The following is a 23,920-nucleotide window of genomic DNA, read 5'->3' as shown; positions in this document are numbered from 1 at the left end:
TCCCTGAAAGTGGCGTCACAGATAGACAGGGTTGTAAAGAAGGCTTTTGGCATCCTGGCATTCATAAATCAAAGTATTGAGAAACAGATGTTATGGGGAGGTTGTATAAAACATTGGTGAGGCCAAATCTGGAGTATTGTGTACAGTTCTGGTCACCTAACTATAGGAAAGATATCAGTAGATTGAAAGCGTGCAGAGAAGATTTACTAGGATGTTGCCGGGTCTTCAGGTGTTTAGTTACAGGGAAAGATTGAACAGGTTAGGACTTTATTCCTTAGAGCATAGAAGAATGAGGGGAGCAACAGGCCAACGGCAGATGCCATCTCTCTAGCCCTACATTCCTCCTTAGAACACCTAGAGAATAAAGACGCATACGTAAGGCTCGTTTTCATTGACTACAGCTCTGCCTTTAATACCATCATTCCAAATAAACTGATTCCTAAGCTCCGGAACTTGGGCCCTAGCACTCAGATCTGCAGCTGGATCTTCAACTTCCTCACAGACAGGACCCAGGCTGTAAAAATAGGGGACAAGCTCTCCTCTACAATCACTCTGAGCACCGGTGCCCCACAAGGCTGTGTACTCAGCCCCCTGCTGTATTCACTGTACACCCATGAATGTGTAGCCAAGTTTCCATTGAACTCAATATATAAGTTTGCTGATGACACAACAATTGTAGGCCGTATCTCGGGTAATGATGAGTTTGAGTACAGAGAGGAAATTAAGAACCTGGTGGCATGGTGCGAAGACAATAACCTATCCCTCAACATCAGCAAGATGAAGGAATTGGTTGTTGACTTCAGAAGGAGTAGCGGACCGCACAACCCCATTTACATCGGTAGTGTGCAAGTGGAACAGGTCAAAAGCTTTAAGTCCTCAGGGTCAATATCACAAATGACCTGACTTGGTCCAATCAAGCAGAGTCCACTGCCAAGAAGGCCCACCAGTGCCTTTACTTCCTGAGAAAACGAAAGAAATTTGGCCTGTCCCCTAAAACCCTCACTAATTTTTATAAGTGCACCATAGAAAGCATTCTTCTAGGGTGTATCACAACCTGGTATGGAAGTTGTCCTGTCCAAGACCGGAAGAAGCTGCAGAAGATCGTGAACACGGTGCAGCACATCACACAAACCAATTTTCCGTCCTTGGACTCACTTTACACCACACGCTGTCGGAGCAGTGCTGCCAGGATAATCAAGGACACGACCCACCCAGCCAACACACTTTTCATCCCTCTTCCCTCCGGGAGGAGGCTCAGGAGCTTGAAGACTCGTACAGTCAGATTTGGGAACAGCTTCTTTCCAACTGTGATAAGACTGCTGAACGGATCCTGACCTGCGTCTGGGCCGTACCCTCCAAATATCCGGACCTGCCTCTCGGTTTTTTTGCACTATCTTACTTTCCCTTTTCTGTTTTCTATTTATGATTTAAAATTTAAATTTTTAATATTTACTATCGATTTGTATCAAATATCGCTGTGATGATTGTACGTTCTAGTATCAATTGTTTGGCGACAATAAAGTATAAAGTATAAGTATAAAAGATTGATAGAGGTTTACAAAATTATGAGGGGTACAGACAGAGTAAATGTGAATAGGCTCTTTCCACTTAGATTAGGAGAGAGAAATACAAGAGGACATGGCTTTAGGGTGAAAGGGGAAAGGTTTAGGGGGAACACTGGGGGGAACTTCTTCACTCAGAGAGTGCTGGGAGTGTGGAACACATTGCCATCTGACGTGGTAAATGCGGGCTCACTCTTAAGTTTCAAGAATAAATTGGATAGGTACATGGATAGGAGAGGTCTGGAGGGTTATGGACTGGATGCAGGTCAATGTAACTAGCGGAATAATGTTTTGGCACAGACTAGAAGGGCTGAATGGCCTGTTTTCTGTGCTGTAGTGTTCTATGGTTCTGTGGTTCTATGGGATATCAGAGGCTGATTCTTAAACTAGAATGGTAAGTGCACGGTCAGTACACTGCCAGGGGTGAGGCAGATATATTAAGGACATTTAAGAACCCCTTAGATTAGCATATGGATGCTAATGGAGGGCTATATGGAAGAGAAGAGTTAGATTGATCCTGGAGTAGGTTAAAAGGTTGGCACAAGTTGCAACATTTCAGGCTGAAGGGTCTGTATTTCACTTTTCTATGTTCTAAGTATGTTCTATTTTGTTCACTCTTCCCACTTGCCTTCCATATCTAATTTATGTTTCATTATCATAAGACATTAAGAATACAAGCTAGATAGATAGAGTGGATCAAGAGTACCTGTTTCCCAGGGTTGAAATGTCTAATACCAGAGGACATGCATTTAAGGTGAGAGGGGGTAGGTTCAAAGGGGATGTGAGGGATAAGTTTTTACTCAGAGAATATTTGATTCTTGGATTGCACTGCCAGATATAGTGGTAGAGGTAAATACATTGGAGGATTTTAAGAGCTGTTTAGATAGTCACATGAATGTGTGGAAGGTGGAAGGATGTGGACATGGTGCAGATAGGAGTGATTAGTGTTCGGGTGATTTTGATTTGCTTTTTAGCTGATTCGGCAAACATTGTGGGACAAAGGGCCTGTTCCTGTGCTGTTCTCTTCTATGTTTTATGTTCTACTACACTTTGACTTCTCTTTACAAACCCAGCCACAGTCTGGAAGCTTGTGCCTGCAGAGCTGGGGTATTGCCAAAACATAAACTATTTCACAATAATATTGATGAAGATGACAACATTTGAGCCAAGTTGGCAAAAGTACGGCAAAATATTTTTTTTCAGTTCTAGGTACGTGACTATACACCATAAGGAATAATTCACCCACAAATGAAATCAGGAAAGTAGTGATAAGCATGGGAACCTCCATTAATCAGACCTTGTTGGAAGGATAAGCATATGGCATAGAAGAACCCGTAATAAATACACTCCGGTTTTCTGTTCCATGTGCAATAATTTGCTTTAACTGTATCAACTGTAATATTGTCCACATCAACTTGGCTTGTCCCAAAAAAAATGGCTTGGGACAAGATGAGGACATCAAAACCAGGGTGGAAGCACGGAATGCTGGGAACACCCAACAGGTCAGGCAGTATCTACAGAAAGAGGAACAGAGTTAATGTTTTAATAGTATTGGAAAAGAGAGAAAGAAAATTAGTTTGAAGTTGCACAACTAACTTCTTTTCCCTTTCCAACTTTGACTAGGTACATTAACTCTCTTAACTCTCTTTCTGCTTCCATAGTCACCACCTGAACAGAAGAATACTTCCAATATATTCCATTTTTCGACATCCAGCCTCTGCAATAACGTTCTGATATTTTATCAGCTATGTTGATAACCAGTGACCGATGGGCTAAACAGTAGTGGAAGTTCTGAAGCATGCAACCCCTAATAACAAAAAATTAACATGCAGATGAAAGAGCATAATTCTGGTGATAGGAAGGGACTATTGATCCACAGGAGTCAGGGATGATTGTTAACAATAAATTCAGCACGTTAAGAAAAAATAATATTATTGGCGTTTAATATTGCACAGAAAATTATCCTCATAATTCCAATCGATAACCTTCATTGGTATTGCTTCATTTCATTAGTTACAAGACCACCACAGGAGCAAACAAATCTTGAAGCTTATTGCTTTGGTTAGAACATAGAACGTAGAACACTACAGTACAGTACAGGCCCTTCAGCCCACAATGTTATGCCAATCTTTTAACCTACTTTAAGATCAATTTAACCCTTCTCTCTTACAGAGCGCTCCGTTTTTCTATCATCTATGTGTCTATCTAAGAGTTTCTTAAATGTCCCTAATGTTACCTGCACCAACACTGGTAAGGTGTTCTATGCAGTTTTCTGTGTAAAAAATGTACCTCTGACATCCCCCTTACACTTTCCTCCAATCACCTTAAAATTATGCCCCCTGGTATTAGCCATTTCTGGCCTGGGAAAAGGATTCTAGCTATTCACTTAACTTTTGCCTCTTATCATCTTGTACCCTTCCATCAAGTCACTTCTTATCCCTTTTCACTCCAAAGAAAAAAAAACTCTAGCTCACTGTAGCAATCCTCATAAGATGCTCTCTAATCCAGGCAGCGTTCTGTTAAGTCTGCTCTGCACCCTCTCTAAAGCTTCCACACATTAGCAACACTTACAATTTAAAGATTGGAGAATACGGGGCTAGGAATTAGGTAAGCAAAAGTTAGATTTAGTTGAAATGCTTTTACATTTCAACCGAAACAAAAAAAAACTCAGGTTTAGTTATGTAGCTTAATATGCTTATATGAAAATGATAGTTTCAAATGATAGAAAAGTAACTAAAAGTCATACATACCCCAGTTAAAGCTGCTGATTGCTAGGCTGAATAATTTGATAGTGAAAATGGCAGGCACATTTTGCAGGCTGTTACAGAAGGATAATGTTCAGAGCATGTGGAGAACAGCTGAGCTTTGGCTCGTTGGTAAGGGTTAGGTTGTGAATTACGTAAATTCGAGAATCTACAGCATCAACACCAGGAATTTTATAGTTGAGGGGTATGCTTTTATGTATTAGTTTTTGAGGATTCATTTCAATTAAACCAATAAAGTGTCATTTATGAACATGGTGTTGGACCTCAGTTTTTTCTGATCCTTAGGGTTCTTCCACCTGTCAAGAATGGTGAGCAATCTTAATTCTTAATGATCATTTATTTTAAAGTTTAGACAAACATACAAATACTGAGAAAACTAAGCAAAGAGCTGAGAAACAAAGCAGGGATAAATGAAAAGCAAAGAACCTAAGGATAAAAGACGAAGATATCGCCTCTGAGAAATCCATCATCTTTTATAATCCGGATAACAGAACATTCCTTGGATAAGACTAAACCAATCACTGGTTGCACAATTACTTCACGTGGGTAATGTGCTAATTCTTAGCCAATGAAAAATGAGAAGGATGATACACTGTTCATTCAACTGCTATACCTCTTTCTGCCAGTGTATGGGGATGAACCATCACATACTGTGAAAAATGCATGTGTTTGCTAAAAAGCACAAATAAATAAACTACAACTTGAATCTGACATTAATTCATCTAATATCTGATAGAAAAGTATTAAAAGTAGTGGTTTCCGGTGCTGGCCTGCAGGGTGCCCAGGACATCTTTAGGTTTCTCAGAAAGGCAGCGTCCATTGTTGGGGACCTCTAGCACCGAGGGCATGCCCTTTTCTCGCGGTTGCCATCGGGTGGGAGATGCAGAAGCCTGGAGGCACACACTCAGCGGTTCGGGGCAGCTTCTTCCCCTCTGCCACCTGATTCCTAGGTGGACATTGAGGCTTTGGACACTACCTCACGTCTTTTAATATACAGTATTTCTGTTTTTGCACATTTTTAAAATCTATTCAATATATGTAATTGATTTACTTCTGTATTTATTATTATGCTTTATTTTATTTTATTTTTTCTCTCTCTGCTGAATTATGTATTACATTGAACTCTTGCTGCTAAGTTAACAAATTTCACATCACATCCCAGTGATAATAAACCTGATTCTGATTATCAGGATCATATCATCGGCATATGTTGTGAAATTCACTGTGTTTATGGTAGCAGTACAGTAAAATACATACAAATTATTCTAAATTACAATAAAAATAAAATGAATAAATAGTGCAAAAGGGGAATAATGAGATGGCATTCGTGACTTCATGGTCTGTTCAGAAATCTAATGGTGGAGGGGAAGAAGTTGTTCCTAAAACACTGAATTTCATGCTCCTGTACTTCCTCCCTGAAGATAGAAATGGATCCGAATCAGGTCTAATATCACTGGCATGTGTCATGAAATGTGTTAACTTTGGAGCAGCAGTACAATGCAACACAGGATAAGCACAGAAAAAACTGAATTACAGTAAGTATATATCATTATATTAAATAGTTAAGTTAAAACAAGTAGTACAAAAACAGAAATAAATTTTAAAAAGTAATGAGGTGTTGTTCATGGGTTCAATATTTGATTAGGAATCAGATGGCAGGGGGGAAGAAACTGTTCCTCAATCATTGAGTGTGTGCCTTCAGGCTTCTGTACTTCCTTCCTGATGGTAACAATGAGAAGAGGACATGTCCTGGTTGGTGGGGGTCCTTAATGAAGGACATCACCTTCCTGAGGCACTGCTCCTTGAAGATGCCTTGGATGCTACGGAGGCTAATATCCATGATGGAGCTGACTAATTTAACAACTTTCTGCAGCTTACTTCGACCCTGTACAGCAGCCCCAGACCCACCCCATAGTAGACAGTGATGCAGTCAGTCAGAATGCTCTCCGCGGCTCATCTGTAAAAGTTTTGGAATGTTTTAGACGACAAAACCAAATCTTCTCAAACTCCTAATGAAATATAGCTGCTGTTTTACCTTCTTTATTGCTGCATCAATATGTTGCGACCAGGTTAGGTTCTTTGAGATATGGACACCCAGGAACTTGAGAAGAGGGCATGTCCCAGATGGTTTGGGTCCTTAATGTTGGATGTCATCTACAGCCCTTTGCAACCTCTTTCGATCCTGTGCATTGACATCTCCATACGAGGCAGTGATGCAACCACTTTTTAAGGTATACCTATTTGCTAGTCCTTGGTAACATACCAAATATTTTCAAACTCTTCATGAACTATTGCAGCATCTTAATCCTGCAATTACACTTACATTGTAGACACAAGAGATTCTGCAGAAGCTTGAGCAACACACACAAAATGCTGGAGGAGCTCAGCAAGTCAGGCAGCATCTATGGAGGGAAGTGAGTCAGTTGTAACATTCGACTGTTCATTCCCATACATAGATACTGCCTGACCTTCTGAGATCCTCCAGCATCTTGTGTGTGTTGCATTTACAATGTCCCTTGAATCAGGCATGAACCAGCAGAAATGAGTTATTCCTTGTATGACTAGAATTGAACCTAACTCTTTCGCTAAGTGTCATACAGTGCTGTCTCAAACTCATTGTAGGAAGAACGAGGAGTCAACAGCTACAAACTCACAATCAATTTCCACTGAATGGGGATACTAAAGGAGGAAATTGTTCACTGGTATTCTAAATTTTATTAGATTTTATAAGAAAATCCATGTTTTTAAATATTTTATGCTTCTCAAAATTAGTTTTCTATTTATCAACTGGAAATACTAGTTTTTATTGTTCGTCTTTCATTATCCTGAGTGAACTAGTGTATTAACTCCCTTCAAAAGTGAGTTAGGAGTTAACCGATTTGAGTCTGGAGTGACATGGAGGTCAAACTTGATAATATTTTCTTCCTGTAGGACAGTTGGATTTTTACAACAATCCTACAGTTTCACACCGTCATTCCTAACTTTTCAATTCAAAGTTAGTTCCTTGAAATCATATTCAACAAGTACACTCAGTGGCCACTTCATTAGGTACCTAATAAACTGGCCACTGAGTGTATGTTTAAGGCCATCTGCTATTGTAATCCATCCTCTTCAAAGTTTGATGTGCTGTGCATTCAGAGATGCCCTTCCACACACCACTGTTGCAACACATGGTTATTTGAGTTACTGTTGCTTTCCTGTCAGCTTGAACCAGTCTGGCCATTCTCCTCTGACCTCTCTCATCAACAAAAGGTTTCAACTCACAGAACAGCTGCTCACTGAATGCTTTTTCTCACCATTTTCTGTAAATACTAGTGAAGATTGTGTGTGAAAATCCCAGAATATAAGCAGTTTCTGAGATACTCAAACCACCCTGTCAGGCACTAACAGATATTCCATGGTCAAAGTCACTTAGATTGTTTTCTATTCTCATTCAGATGTTTGGTCTGAACTACAGCTGAACTTCTTGACCATGTCTGCTTGCATTTAGTTGCTGCCATATGATTGACTGATTAGGTATTTCATTAACATAATAAAGTGGTCACTGAGTGTACAGTTCAGTAATCCAGGGCTCCGGGTACCAGTCTAATCCTTACTGGATGGTGAAGTTGAAGAAGATGAAAAGGTAGCCACAGTATTTTGATCTCCAATTCTACCATTGCCTTTGAGTTTGGTTATCTAGGTGATTACATCAAAGTGCCAACTAATTGACCTACTAGAGTTAAAAAATTCAAAAGGGTGGACTACAGAATTAATAGAGGTTATGAAACAATGGCTAAACTAAGGCAAGAATACCAAGTGAGGTTTTTTTTTTAAAGCTTTTAAACCTTGCCAAAGTATAAATTATTTGTAGGGACTCTACAGAAAGTCTCATCCAAATGAGAGTATCCTTGACAATATTCAACATGTTTATAGAGCTGACTATCAGGGGAGATAGTTCAGCCATCATTGAACTAGAACAGTAGAGCACAGTTTGGGCTTTTATACTGTGCTAATATATGTAAGACCATGAAGAACAGGAGCAGAATCAGGCCATTCAGCCCATCGCATCTCTTCTGCCTTTCGATAATGGCTGATTTATTTTGCTTTCTTTCCAAAGCTCTAGTGAAACCTACTCCATAATCTATCTCACCCATGAATCCTACATTGCCCATAACTCTCCATTTGTCTTAAATCCAGGTGCTCATCTAAACGTCTCATAAATATCCCTATCAAATCAGTTTCTAACTGCATTGCTTCTCATCTAATGCACTCAGCAAAACTAGCATTCACTTCCCTTTGGCTATTTCATTTGCTTCAAAATATTGCTCAATTCACTTAGTATACATATTCCTGTTATCCCTTGCACAATCAAACACGTCTATCATACAGATGTAGCCAGCCATTTCTGCTTTTTTAAAAAAATGATTATTATCACCCAGTACTCACTATTTATGGGTTATATGCAAAAGTACATAAATGGCATACTGTACATCAATATGCCGCCATGCCATACATACATATACAGCTTAAAATAGTAACAAAACCAAGACACATTCTCTTGGGCTCCCACCTTTTTCTTGCCATTAGTTTTATGTTTGGAGTTACAAAGTATAAGAGTGGCAACAACGTATTTTTAAAATGAACCCAAGGCAATTACCTATCTGTTGAAGCGCAGAGATACTTACAACTTTAAAAAAAACAGCAAGTCATTTAAATTTTTTTTAAAAAGCAAAGCAGCAAGGTGTTTGATTGTTCCTTTGGAAGGGAGAGAAAGAAGTCACTGACACTGAATCAGAAGCTCGTCAACTTCCTCCTTGCATATCGCAATGCAGCACATTCTACAAACAACAACCCTCCAGCTATGGTGTTCCTGGGTTGTCCCTTGCATTCACATTTCAATCTGTTCAAACTCAATCTCAGCAAGAGTATGCAGGACAAACAGCTGAGACAAATTGAAGGCTCCTCAAACAAGGAGGTTCATTGTTTCATTCCTGGACTAGCAGCCCTGGCGAGGGACAGAGGTGATCAGAAGTGCGTAATTGGAAAGATTAAGGACAGAACCTCCACCCTCCTACACAGTGGAGATTGTGTCTGGAGATGACACATTGATCAGCTGAGGAGAGCTGAATCAATTGTTGGAGAAGAAAGGTGGCCAGAGTTGCCAGAACCACTTCCTGCAGTCCCAGAGTCAACTCCTATAACCACTACAGAGGAGGGTTCAAAACATGAGATTGTGTCACAGCCACAAGTCTCACCTGCTAAGCAGAGTGACCCACCTCCCCACTGTCAGATGCTGTACATGTCTATATCATAGTTATATAGGCATCCGTTAGTCTCATGAGACCATGGATTTGCGCCTTGGAAAGTTTCCAGGGTGCAGGCCTGGGCAAGGTTGTATGGAAGACCAGCAGTTACCCATGCTGCAAGTCTCCCCTCTCCACATCAGCTTGGCACCGGTGTCGTCGCAGAGCAACGTGTGGTTAAGTGCCTTGCTCAAGGACACACACGCTGCCTCAGCCAAGGCTCAAACTAGCGATCTTCAAATCACTAGATGAATGCCTTAACCACTTGGCCACGCGCCAACACTATATCATAGTTATATAGTATACACATATATACAGTCAAGTTACCTGAAGGCCACATACCAGATGTACAGGACAACTACAAATACCCGTGGATCCTGCAGGTGCTTGGAAGCCACAATGAGGACACGAGGAAGGCTGCAACATCCAAGTATCTCCAAAGAGTGAGACAGGCCAGCTGAATGGGAAGAACAAGATCCGAGCCACCAACACATTTGCACTACCAGTCAGCAGATACCCAGCTACAATAACGAACTGGCCAAGGAACGAACTAGAAGCCACTGAAATCAAGACCTGGAAACTGCTAGCAGTAAATGGAGGTCCAATGTCGAGCAACTGTACACCCACCGGAGTACAAGAGGATATGGAGTTGGAAGCTTCAGGGTCACAGACCTGGAAGAAATGCGAAACATCCAGGAGTATATCAGGAAGATGGCCCCTAAGGACGACCTGCTAAGAAAATACCTCAGACAGCAGGCAAGGGACATGGAAATGGAAGTGGGTGAAGCAGAGCCAGAGAACCGAAGGCCACGGCAGGAGGACAAGCCACCGGATGGGATGTTCCATGCCAGATCTTAGAAGTGGCTGACTTGAGGAAGTTCTACCAATGGCTGTAAAAGGCAGGGCTGAGGGACAGCACAGAGGCGTTTCTCATGGCTGCACAAGAGCAATAGAGGCAGGGGTCTATCACATCAGACAAGACCCAAGATGCAGACTGTACAAGGAGTCGGCCAAAACCATCCAGCACACAGTAGCAAGGTGCAAGATGCAGGCAGGGACAGCAGACACTGAACGACACAACCAAGTTGCAAGACTTGAGTACAGGAACATCTGTGCTGAGTATGGATTGGACACTCCCAAGTCCAGATGGGAAACATCCAAGAAGGTCGTGGAGAATGATAGAGCTAAGAACCTGTGCGACTTACAAATACAGACTGATAAGCGGGTACTGCCAACCAACCAGACATAATAATACTGGACAAGGAACAGAAGAAAGCAACCGTGATAGACATGGCAATCCATAATGATAGTAACATCAGGAAAAAAGAATATGAGAAACTGAAGAAACACCAAGGCTTGAAAGAGCAGATAGAAAGGATGTGAAAAGTTAAAACCAGAGTAATCCCAGTGGTGATAGGAGCACTTGGAGCTGTGACACCTGGACTGGGAGGTGGCTTCAATAAATCCCAGTAACAGCATCTGAGGTCTCAGTCGAGAAGAGCGTTCTACTAGGAACAACAAGAATACTGTGCCAAATCATTAAGCTCCCAGTCCTCTAATAGAGGACCCGGGACTGAAGGAAAAAATACACATACATACCACCCATAGAAATAAATAACTAAATATATATATACGGTAAGATGCATTCTATATTGAGTTGGAGTTTATAGCAAAGCAGGGAGGAGAGTTGTGTACTTAATATTTCAGTAAGATTTGAGTAATATTGTAAATACAGGATATTGCTTGATAAGTATTCTTTGTTGTTTACATAATGCATTGCGCCCTCATTACTCCGCCACATCTTGCGTACATGGCTTGCTTAAAGTAAAATTGAAACTAAGACATGTTTTCCTAGGCTCCTGTCTGTTTCTTTCAGTTAGTTTAATGAGTGGGAGTTACAAAACATAGCAAGAACCTTCAGTATTTTGTGTGTGTTTCTGAAGTTTAGGTGCTACTGTAATGAGGGAAAAGCACCAGTCAATTTGTTCAGAACAAGCTCCCAGAAACAGCAATAACAGCGGTAAGGGTGAGTTGGTTGACAACTAAATGGTCCATCAACTATTCTTGGCTACAGGAAAAGGTTGACTTGTCACTAGTCATATCGCAAGGATGTGGTTCAATCTCAGATCACTCAGAAGGCTGTCTGATCATTGGTCACTCAATAGGATGTTGTCTAATCCCTGGTCACTAGCTCAAAAATGACCAGTTAGTAGTTATCATTACAATGATGACCAACACCTGATTACAACTAAAAGGGTGTGTGATCAGCAGTTGCTCAGTAGAAGTTTGGTCCATCACTGTTCATTCAAAAAGAGATTGACCAATCATTAGTCACTCATTGCTGGTCTAATTCCTGATCACTTAGTACTAAGATAACTCTCTGAGATAGAGTTCAAACTGAACCACTCCCTCTCCCAAAATTGATTTTGCAAGCTAACCAGTGACTTCCCATGGGTGCTTGGTGAACTGGTCTCACTTAATATCAAATTTAACTCAGCAGAATGGAAGTGTACTAACTGGATGAGTACAACAGTCAGTTAACTTGGTTAAAACAACAGATTGGTTAAAATACAAATCATGAAACTACAGCTGCTGAAAATCAGAAAATGAAACAGTTCCCACAGTTGTACATAAAACAGTTACTCATTGTTTCCTTCTCACAGTTTGTTTATCCCCCGGAGTAGTTTTGGCAAGTTGAGATTTCAGATTTCAAACTCACTCTGCACAGTGAGTCACAGTCTGGAAGGATGACACCTCTATAGAGGAAGGATTGGGAATCGGGCACGTTCAAGTTCAACTTCAGGTTTATTGTTATTCGATCATAAACATGTATACAGTTAAACAAAACAATGTTTCTCTAGCGCCAAGGTGCAATCCACAAGAGATACAGTTGCAAGCCAGCACACACAGTTACAAAAATACAAATTCCTGAGTGCCATGGCCTGAGGGTTGACGGGTCGACATAAAGCGAGAGGTGCATCTTTATGTAAGAGAGTGTAATGTCACTGGCACTGTTATATAGCATACATCAAACAGCAGCAATAAAAGATGAAAAGTGACCAGAGCAGGATGAGAGTGTGTCTGTGAGTTGGGGTGGGGGGGGGGGGGGAGGGCAGGCCATTCAGACAGGGTGTACATGTGTGCTGAGTGGCAGCATTTCACAGGAAAAGCTCCAAAACACCAAAAAGCGAAGTAACAATGAATGCAGGGTCAAACGGGTTTGGAGTTGTTCCTGAACTTTGGTGCAATAACACACAAAACAACAGCAACTTTAGCAAGTTTATATTGTGGGGCATTAAAGGAAACTTGTGATTGCTGGCTGAGATCTTATCAATATCTAAAAGTTGCAGCAAGTGTTTTGAATACTTTTGCTATTTTCTTGCCTCTGTGCACAATGATTACTGATCTAAAATAAAAATGTTGGAAATGCTTAGCAGGTCAGGCAGCATCTATAGAAAGAGAAACAGTCATCATTTTGGGTTGGGAGATTAAGGAAGCAAGTTGGTTTTAAGCTGCAGTCAGGGTAAGGGTGGGAAAGATAGGACAAAAGTAATACCCTTGATAAGTTAAAGCCAGGATTTCTCAAGTGATTCCACTGTTTATAGTGATGTCTGGCTGACTGACTAACAAAGGCAGTTAGGCAGAGAGAAAACCATCAAAGGAGCATTGAAAAACTGAGAGATAGTTCCATTCAGTCCAAACTGAGCTTTCAATTGTCTTTCACTTTAATTCTCCATCTTATCCTCCTCTGACCTATCAACCTCTAAGGCTTCCAGCACTGATCTTATGAGGCCCATGTAAGGCTAAGGAATTGCAGTATTTCATCCATCTGGGCCAGAATGGGACATTCTGCTGTAAAGATAGCCAGCTGAAACTTTGAACTTTATATTGTCCTGCTGACAGACAATACCTTATGTGCTGGGCATTTTCAGAATTCTCCTTTTGGCTTAATATTCAGCAACAACTCTGGCCTGCATTTCACCATTTTGACATATCCCACTGTTTGTTTTCACTTTCTCTCTAACTGCCCTCATTCACTTGGGCAGCTCTGTTCTCATCCTGCTTATTTCCTTTGCCTTTTCTTTTCCTCCTTCAACCTTCCTGCAACTGAAAATTAACTTGTTTTCTCAATTTGCCAGTTCTAATGGAGAGTCTTTGACTTGTAACATTAACTTTTTTCTTTGCCTGACCTGCTGAGAATTTCACAAGAACACAAGGCCTATTACACCTGTTCCATATGATCATGGCTAATCTATGTTCGCCTCAACTCTTGGAATTAGAATTGGCTTATTATTGTCACATGTGCCGAGATACAGTGAAAAGCTTGACTTGCATACTGTTCATACAGATCAGATCATTACACAGTTTACCTAGCCAGAACAAGGTAAACCAATGACAATGCAAAATGAAATATAGTATAAGATGAAGTATATGAGTATGAAGTATAAGAGAGTGTAGTGCAGGTAAAAAATAGGAGAGGTACGGTAGCATATGGTAGCATAGTGTTTAGTGCATCCCTTGATAGCTCCAGCAACCCAGGTTTATTTCCTGCCACTGTATGTAAGGATGTTCTCCCTGTGACCACATGTGATTCCTCCAGGTGCTCCAGTTTCCTCCCACATTCTGTCAGTAGATTAACTGGTCACATGGGTGTAGTTGATACCATGCTGTATCTCTAAATAAATAAGGCGCAAGATCGTAATGAGGTGGATTGTGAGGTCAAGAGTCCAATTTATTGTACTAGGGAACTACTTAACAATATATATAACAATATGGGATAGAAGTTGTCCTTGAGCCTGGTGGTACGTGCTTCCGGGCTTTTGTATCTTCAAGCTGATGGAAGAGGAGAGGAAAGAGGATGTCGAAGGTGGGTGGCAAATTCCCACTAATTTTGTTTACAACTGCGCAGGCCAACCATTGCTCAGAGCAGGAAATTTCAACTCTCATGATAACTGCACGGCACTTTAAATATTTAGAATATGCATGCTATGAATATTTAAAATGAAAATTGAAAAATCACATACTTCTGATTTTATTTATTAAGTGAAGGGTGTAATGAAACAGAGTACAACAAAGAAAACCTTTCATATTTCATAAACTTTTTCTAGCTGTGTCCAATTCCAGCTGCACGGCAACAAAGGCTATGTGCACGGGAGCATTTCAGTTACTGTGAGGCTGTGTGCACATGCAGTTTAAGAACAGAATCTTTGATTTTAATGGTAGCTTTACTAAGGCAGGAAGAAGTATAGGCAGAGTTCATAGATGGGAGGCTGTTTTCTGTAATGTGCTGAGCTGTGTCCACAACTCTCTGCAGTTCCAGTCGTGTGTCGAGCTCCGCGTTAGTGCCAGTTCCCCATGACCCTCAATTCCTCAGCCTTTTAGATATTTATCTGTTACCACCTTGTATCTAATGATCTGGCCTCCACCACCCTCAGTGGCAGAGAAATCCAGAGATTTGCTACCCCCGCCCTCAGGGATAGAGAAATCCAGAGATTTGCTACCTTCTGAGAGAAAACAATCTCCAGCATTTTCTGACTTTATTTTACATTTGCAACTTTAATTTCTTTTTCACTGGGGGCTTAAAGGTAAACAGTTGTTATTACCAACCTATTTTCTATTTTGATTCATCATAGCTCAGTATGATGGTGTAATTTTACTTCTGAGAAAGATAATAAATCAGACATGATAGAATGGCAGAGTAGACTCAATGGGCCAGATATCCTAATATATATATATTCAAGTCATAGAGATAATACAGTATACAAACAGGTGTTTGGAAAATAGTGGATTCGGTCCAATACATCCCTCCAGTAAAGCCCTCCCAACCATTGAGTACATCTACGCAAAATACTCTCATAGAAAAGCAGCATCCATCATCAGAGATTCCCACCACTAGAAGATACAATAGCCTCAGGACTCGCACCGCCAGGTTGAAAACCAGTTACTACCCCTCAACCATCAGGCTCTTAAATAAAAGAGGATAACTACCCTGAACTTCACTTGCTCCATGATTGAAATGTTCCCACAACCAATGATCTCACTCTCAAGCAACATACATCAAAGTTGCTGGTGAACGCAGCAGGCCAGGCAGCATCTATAGGAAGAGGCGCAGTCGACGTTTCAGGCCGAGACCCTTCGTCAGGACTAACTGAAGGAAGAGTGAGTAAGGGATTTGAAAGTTGGAGGGGGAGGGGGAGATCCAAAATGATAGGAGAAGACAGGAGGGGGAGGGATAGAGCCGAGAGCTGGACAGGTGATAGGCAAAAGGGGATACGAGAGGATCATGGGACAGGAGGTCCGGGAAGAAAGACAAGGGGGGGGGTGACCCAGAGGATGGGCAAGCGGTATATTCAGAGGGACAGAGGGAGAAAAAGGAGAGTGAGAGAAAGAATGTGTGCATAAAAATGAGTAACGGATGGGGTACGAGGGGGAGGTGGGGCCTTAGCGGAAGTTAGAGAAGTCGATGTTCATGCCATCAGGTTGGAGGCTACCCAGACGGAATATAAGGTGTTGTTCCTCCAACCTGAGTGTGGCTTCATCTTTACAGTAGAGGAGGCCGTGGACAGACATGTCAGAATGGGAATGGGATGTGGAATTAAAATGTGTGGCCACTGGGAGATCCTGCTTTCTCTGGCGGACAGAGCGTAGATGTTCAGCAAAGCGGTCTCCCAGTCTGCGTCGGGTCTCACCAATATATAAAAGGCCATATCGGGAGCACCGGACGCAGTATATCACCCCAGTCGACTCACAGGTGAAGTGATGCCTCACCTGGAAGGACTGTTTGGGGCCCTGAATGGTGGTAAGGGAGGAAGTGTAAGGGCATGTGTAGCACTTGTTCCACTTACACGGATAAGTGCCAGGAGGGAGATCAGTGGGGAGGGATGGGGGGGGACGAATGGACAAGGGAGTTGCGTAGGGAGCGATCCCTGCGGAATGCAGAGAGAGGGGGGGAGGGAAAGATGTGCTTAGTGGTGGGATCCCGTTGGAGGTGGCGGAACTTACGGAGAATAATATGTTGGACCCGGAGGTCCAACCTCCGCCACCTCCAACGGGATCGCACCACTAAGCACATCTTTCCCTCCCCCCCTCTCTCTGCATTCCGCAGGGATCGCTCCCTACGCAACTCCCTTGTCCATTCGTCCCCCCCATCCCTCCCCACTGATCTCCCTCCTGGCACTTATCCGTGTAAGTGGAACAAGTGCTACACATGCCCTTACACTTCCTCCCTTACCACCATTCAGGGCCCCAAACAGTCCTTCCAGGTGAGGCATCACTTCACCTGTGAGTCGACTGGGGTGATATACTGCGTCCGGTGCTCCCGATGTGGCCTTTTATATATTGGTGAGACCCGACGCAGACTGGGAGACCGCTTTGCTGAACATCTACGCTCTGTCCGCCAGAGAAAGCAGGATCTCCCAGTGGCCACACATTTTAATTCCACATCCCATTCCCATTCTGACATGTCTGTCCACGGCCTCCTCTACTGTAAAGATGAAGCCACACTCAGGTTGGAGGAACAACACCTTATATTCCGTCTGGGTAGCCTCCAACCTGATGGCATGAACATCGACTTCTCTAACTTCCGCTAAGGCCCCACCTCCCCCTCGTACCCTATCTGTTACTCATTTTTATGCACACATTCTTTCTCTCACTCTCCTTTTTCTCCCTCTGTCCCTCTGAATATACCTCTTGCCCATCCTCTGGGTCACCCCCCCCTTGTCTTTCTTCCCGGACCTCCTGTCCCATGATCCTCTCGTATCCCCTTTTGCCCCTCCAGCTCTCGGCTGTATTCCTCCCCCTCCTGTCTTCTCCTATCATTTTGCATCTCCCCCTCCCCCTCCAGCTTTCAAATCCCTTACTCACTCTCCCTTCAGTTAGTCCTGATGAAGGGTCTCGGCCTGAAACGTCGACTGCGCCTCTTCCTATAGATGCTGCTTGGCCTGCTGCGTTCACCAGCAACTTTGATGTATGTTGCTTGAATTTCCAGCATCTGCAGAATTCCTGTTGTTTGCATCTCACTCTCAAGGATCCTTTATCATGTTACTTCATGTTCTCATTATTTATTGCTATTTATTTATATTTGTATTTGTACAATTTGTTATCTTCTGCACTCTGGCTGATCTTTCATTAATCATGTTATAGTTACTATTTCATAGATTTGCTGAGTATGCCCACAGGAAAATAAATCTCAGGGTTGTATATGGTGACATGTACTGTACGTACTTTGATAATAAATTGTACTTTGAACTTTGGTCCAACTTGTCCATGGCCACCATGGTTCCCACCAATTTAGACCCATTTGCTCACATTTGGCCCAGGGGTTCCAACCTGTGTTATGCCATGGAGCCTTACGATGCCTGTAGGGCCTGTGGACCGACGTCTGGGGTCTGTGGACCCCAGTTTGGGACCCCCTGCTCCAAACCTTTCCTACTGCTGTAGCTGATGTGCTGCAGATCACTGTGGGCACGCTACGTTGCTGCCGGAATGGGAGATGACACTTGCGGGCTACTCCGAGCACATGATGCGGTTGTACAGATTATCAATGCAAACGGCACATTTCACTGTATATTTCAATGTACATGTGATAAATAAATAAATCTGAACCCATCTGCTTATCCAAATGCCTTTTAAATGTTGTTTCTTGTCTTGACTCAACCACTTTCTCTGGCAGCTCACTCCATGTTCGCACCATCTTCTGCATGATTATGTTGCCCTTCAGGTCCTTTTTAAATCTTCCACCTCTCACTTTATACTTAGGCCCTCTAGCTCTTAGTTCCCTTTCCCTAGGGAAAAGAATGTGTACATTCAGCCTATCTGTACCTGCCATGATCTTATACACCTTTGTGAAGGTCACCCCACAATCTTCCAGGAATGGAGTCCTAGCCTGCCTAAACTCTCCATGTCATTCGGTCCTGGAAGCATCCTCATAAATTTTCTCTGCTCTCTCTCTAGTGCAACCATGTCTGTCCTATAGCAGAGTAGCCAGAACTGTACACACTACCCCACGAGCAGACTTGTTCAGAGTGCTATGGGTGCTCTGTAAATATTAGTTTATTCACTCGACATTATTGATAGACTGGAGAAATTTCACTCTGCTCCATCCTTGGCATTCGTTGGCAAGACCATGTCTCCAACCTGGAGGTCTTGGATCACGCGGAGTCCACCAGCATTGAGTCCCTGATCATCAGAGCCCAGATGCAGTGGGTGGGACACTCATCAGAATGGACGACCACCGTATGTCTCGCCAGCTGCTCTATAGTGAACTGGTGACCGGAAAGAAACCTCAAGGTCATCCAGGCAAGCACTACAAAGACACTGTGAAGGAAACCCTATGCTACTGTGGCATCCAGCCAAGGGAACTAGAAGCTGCGGCTGCCGGCAGAACCCGCTGGCGAGCCCTGTACTATGACGCCTACACCAGTTTTGAAGACAGGCGCTGCCAAAAACGGATGGAGAACCGTGAGCAGCATCACAGAACAGCAGCCACAATTACTACAATAACGGACTTCCACTGCCCCCATTGTGCTAGACTCTGAGCTTTCAGACTGGGACTGCAGAGCCACCTCCGGGTCCACAGATGAACTGCACAACAGCGTCTCCTTCCAATCCGAAGGACTACCACTACCACCACCATTGATAGAGGTGTACAAGATAATAAGAGGCAAAGATTGAGCGTGTAGCCAGAGACTTTCTTCCCCAGGACGGAGATGGTTCATACCAGAAAACATAATTCTACAGTGTTTGGAGAAAAGTAAAGAGGAGTAGGGGATGTCATAGGTATTTTTTGATTTACATAGAGAGTGGAGGTTGTATGGAATGCATTGCCAGGAGTGGTGAGAGAGGCAGATACACTAGGGATATTTAAGAAATTCTTAGATAGGCAAATGGATGATAGAAAATTGAGGGCTATGTAGGAGGAGAGGGTTAGATTGATCCTAGAGTAGGTTAAAAGATTGGCACAACATGACGGGGCAAAGGATCTGTACTGTGTTATTCTATCATAAAGAGTCAGAACATTGCAAATGGCATTACACTGCTTTCACCCTCCTCCTGATCACTGATAGAACAATGGAAGGCTTCTCCTTGGTACACAGGAACTTGGTGCCACACTGCATGATGTGAGTGTTTGCTGAGCCATCAGAAAATCCCTCTCAGTTGGTGTTCTCAATGCTTTCTTGTTCCTTAACAATACTCTGGCAACAGTTGGTAATCCAGCCTCTTACCTCCACATTTCTTCAGGACAAACATGGCACATCTGGCCCCCACCTCATTTGCATTTTGCTTGGAGATTGTCCCAGTCACTGGAACTCTGCACAAAATCATATTTCAATTCATTAAAACCCACCTCAACGATACAAGAAGCTACTCCCTTTTCTTCATTGTACAACCATGCTCAAAAAATTATAATAAAAAATTATTATTTCAAGACAATCCCAGCTCTTACAATTCCACTTAAGTTCAAGGTGTAAGTTTATCACAACTCAAAGTTCAGAGGAGTAGATTACCAGTCCAGTAACCTTCTCCTCAACGTTTACAAATATGAAAAGCACAAATAAGATCCAGCGACCAAATGGAGAGAAAGAAGGATTAAAAGAAAAAAGAGAAACTGAGAAAATAGAATATCTTTATTGTCATTGTTGTGGAGCAATGAAACAGAGTTTAGCAGCTCAACGTTTTGTAGCATGACAAAGAATATATACATAAATAAACTCTAAAACCTCAGGAATGCAGTCCAAAATTAATAATATATGGATGGGGGGTAGGACTATTGCACACCTGCCATTCCTGGAAGTGTGATGCATTTAGCTGCCGCCGTCTTAGGAGGGGGGGCAGGAGAAGAGAAGGGGGTGTTATACATTTCACTGCTTGTGGGTAGAAGCTGTTAAGGAGCCTCTTTGTTTTCGTCCTTAATGCTCTGTATCTCTTCCCAGAAGGTAGAGGGGAAAACAGGTGATGTCCAGGATGAGTGGGATCCTTTGAAATACAAGTAGCCTTCTTTTGAAGTCTGCCAGTATAAATGTCTCTGAGGGAGGGTAATGTTGTGCCAATAACCCACTCTGCTACCCTCACCACCTGCTGCAAGTCCTTCCTGTTCTGTTCTGTGCATCTGGCAAACCACACTGCACAGCAATATGTCAGGAGGCTCTCTATAGTTGTCCGATAGAAGTTGATCAGCAGGTGATGAGGGAGGAGAGCGTGCTTTAGCTTCCTTAGGAAGTAGAGCCTCTGTTGGGCCTTCCCCACCTGATAAGAGATATGGGCAGTCCAGGTGAGGTCAGCCGAGATGTGGACCCCGAGGAACTTGAAACTCTCTACTCTCTCCACCTCTTTCCCGTATATGTGCAGAGCGGAGTGCTCGACGCGCTTTGATTTCCTGACGTCTACTATCAGATCCTTGGTTTTTGTGATGTTCAAGTCCAGGTTATTATGACAACACCATTCTGTCAAATGCTGTACCTCCCCCCTATAGGCTGTCTCATCACAGTGGTAATAGATACCTATTAGGGTGGTATCGTCAGCAAATTTGACAATGGTGTTGGTGGAGTGAATGGTAGAGCAGTCATGGGTGAAAAGAGAATAGAGGATGGGGCTGAGAACACACCCCTGTGGTGTACCGGTGTTCAGGATGAGAGTAGATGATGTGTATTCTCCCATCCTGACACTTTGGGGTCTGTTTCTCAGAAAATCCAGTATCCATGAGCACAGTGAACTGTCAAGGCCCAGGTTGCTCAATTTCTGCACCAGTCTGTAGGCAATGACTGTATTAAAAGCTGAGCTGTAGTCCACAAACAGCATTCTTACATAGGTGTTACCCTGATCCAGGTTTGTAAGGGCTGTGTGGAGAGCTGTGATGACTGCGTCCTCTGTCGATCTGTTTGCACGATACGCAAACTGGTATTTATCAAGGTCAGCAGGTATGGCAGACTTAATATAAGACAGTATGAGTCTCTCAAAACATTTCATGATGATAGGATTTAGAGCAACTGGGCGATAGTCATTAAGGCAGTTCACTGTACTTTTCTTTGGTATGGGTATTATTGTGGCTGACAAGGCAGGTGGGGACTACAGACTATAGTAGCGAGAGGTTAAAAATGGTAGTAAATACTCCCACTAGTTGATCTACGCAGTCCTTAAGAATCCTTCCGGTGACTCCATCTGGCCCAGCTGCTTTCCTCACATTGACCCCGGGCAAGGCGGATCTGACCTGGTGTTGGTGTAACTGTATAGGGTCATCCTTCTCTGTTAGTGCTGACTGGATGCCAACTTCTCCATTCTGGCTGTCAAAGCATTCAGAGTGTCCGGCAGTGTCCTATCTGAGGAGTTTGTGACTGTATAGCTGTCCTTGTAGCCAGTAAGAGTCTTTATCCCCTGCCACATACATCTGGAGTTGTTATTGGTAAAGTGCTCCTCTATACGCTGTTTCTATCTGCGCTTGGCCTCTCTGATGCCACTTTTCAGGGCTCTTCTTGCCTGCCCATAGGCCTGTAGATCCCCAGATTTAAATGCAGCATCCCGGGTTCTTAGCAAGATCCTCACCATGCTACTGAACCAAGGTTTTTGGTTGGGGAACACCTTAACAGACTTTGTGTCCATGACATTCTCAGCACAAAAGTTTATATATGAAAGAACAGCTGATGTATGCCCTTCCAGATCTCCCCCTTCATCAAAAACTTCCCAGTCTGTGTTATCAATGCAGTCTTGTAGGGCAGAGGTAGCCTCCTTAGTTCATACTTTGACGGTCTTCATATATGGTCTTTGTCTACAGCAGAGTGGTTTATATGCCGGGGTCAGGGACAGAGGCAGATGGTCTGAGAGTCCCAAATGTGGCAGAGGGCTGCCTTTATATGCATGAGGAAGATTGCAGTAGACTTGATCCAAGGTGTTCTTTTCTCTTGTCGGGAAGTTCATATACTGATGGAATTTAGGTAAAACAGACTTCAAGTTGGTATGATTGAAGTCCCCAGCTGCTATAACAATGCTGTCTGGTTGTGCTGATAGACACTGGCTAATGGAGTGACGTAACTTCTCCATAGCTAGCTTAGCGTTAGCCTGCGGTGGTATGTAAACAGCTGCCATAACAACCGATGTAAACTCTCTCGGCAAGTAAAAAAGGTCTGCACTGCAATATCAGGTATTCAGTGTCCGGGGAACAGTGAGTATCTATAACTGTAACTTCTGTACACCAACTGTTATGTATATAAATACAAAGTCCCCCTCCTCGGGTCTTGCCGGAGTGACATTATCTCCAAAATAATCAGAAATCTGAAGGAATGAGAGTCCTCAGTTTTGTTAAATGTCTGTGCTGGAATGACTATCTATAATTAGGGATAATCACACTGTTAAGGACTGTTGTGGTGGTAATGGACAGCTCCTAATCTTTTAATGTGAATCTAGTTGTTACTTATTGGCAACTCGAGGCTGTTTCACCTCTTTCTGTGGCCTGGATCTTATGTGAAGGACATCGTCTACCCAATTTCCAGGATGAGATGCTTATAGTTTGCATCTCAACATCCCACAGACAGTGGAGCTGGCCTGGTCACTTCTATGGGCTGTTAAGAGTAGAGTCAGATGCTTATTGGTAGGTCTGGAATCATACACAGACTAGATTAGTCTAGACCAGGCCTGCTGGTGGATTACACACCCTGAAGAACTTTAGTGAGCTAAACGAGTCATAACCATGATGTTACAGAGCTGTACAACATGGAAACACACCCTTCATCCCAACTTGTCCATGTTGACCAAGTTGCCTAACTGAGCTAATCCCATTGGCCATATCTCTCTCTAGGGGTTCCAACCTGTGGTCCACAAACCCCTCATTCAATGGCATAAACAAGGTTGGGAACACCTGCTATAAAGCTTTCCTATCCATGTACCTCAGTCACAAACAAGAGAAAATCTGCAGGTGCTGCAAATCTGAGCAAAGGGACATCGAAGAGTCTCAGCCTGAAACGTCGACTGTATTCTTTTCCTGGATGCTGCCTGGCCTGCTGAGTTCCTCCAGCATTTTGTGTGTGTTGCTATCCATGTACCTGTCCAAATTCTTTTATCCACCTCTACACCTTCCTCTGGCAGTTCTTTCCACGCACTCACCATCCTTCAAGTGAAAAGTCTGGTCTCAGGTCCCACTTAAACATTTTTCCTCTCACTTTTATCCCTACCCTGTGGAAAAAAAGATTAGCTTTATTTATGTGCACATCGTAACATAACTGAAATGTGTAGTTTGCGTCAAATCAAAGCAGCAACCATTGTGCTGGGGGCAGCCGGCAAGTGTTGCCCTGTTTCTGGGTGCTAATATAGCATGCCCACA

At 42.9% G+C, this 23,920-nt stretch overlaps 1 protein-coding gene across 6 annotated transcripts in view; it reads right to left on the bottom strand.

Moving 5' to 3' along the window:
- LOC134359579 (uncharacterized) overlaps positions 1 to 23,920 on the bottom strand; it is a 234,929-nt gene that overhangs the window by 136,070 nt on the left and 74,939 nt on the right. For 5 of the 6 annotated variants that reach the window (XR_010021146.1, XM_063073078.1, XM_063073079.1 and 2 more), the window contains exon 2: positions 19,836 to 19,921. The exons of the other annotated variant lie outside the window; for it this stretch is intronic. Coding sequence is in view for 4 of the 5 variants with exons in the window: in XM_063073078.1 (XP_062929148.1) it covers positions 19,836 to 19,921 (86 nt within the window). In the remaining variant the exon portion in view is untranslated. The remainder of the gene's footprint in view (positions 1 to 19,835; positions 19,922 to 23,920) is intronic. 6 annotated transcript variants of the gene reach the window in all.

Source organism: Mobula hypostoma, chromosome 20, assembly GCF_963921235.1.
Source record: "Mobula hypostoma chromosome 20, sMobHyp1.1, whole genome shotgun sequence".
Taxonomy (NCBI): Eukaryota; Metazoa; Chordata; class Chondrichthyes; order Myliobatiformes; family Myliobatidae; genus Mobula; species Mobula hypostoma.
The sequence above is the reverse complement of the archived record's forward strand: the minus strand, read 5'-3'. Positions and strand labels throughout refer to the sequence as shown.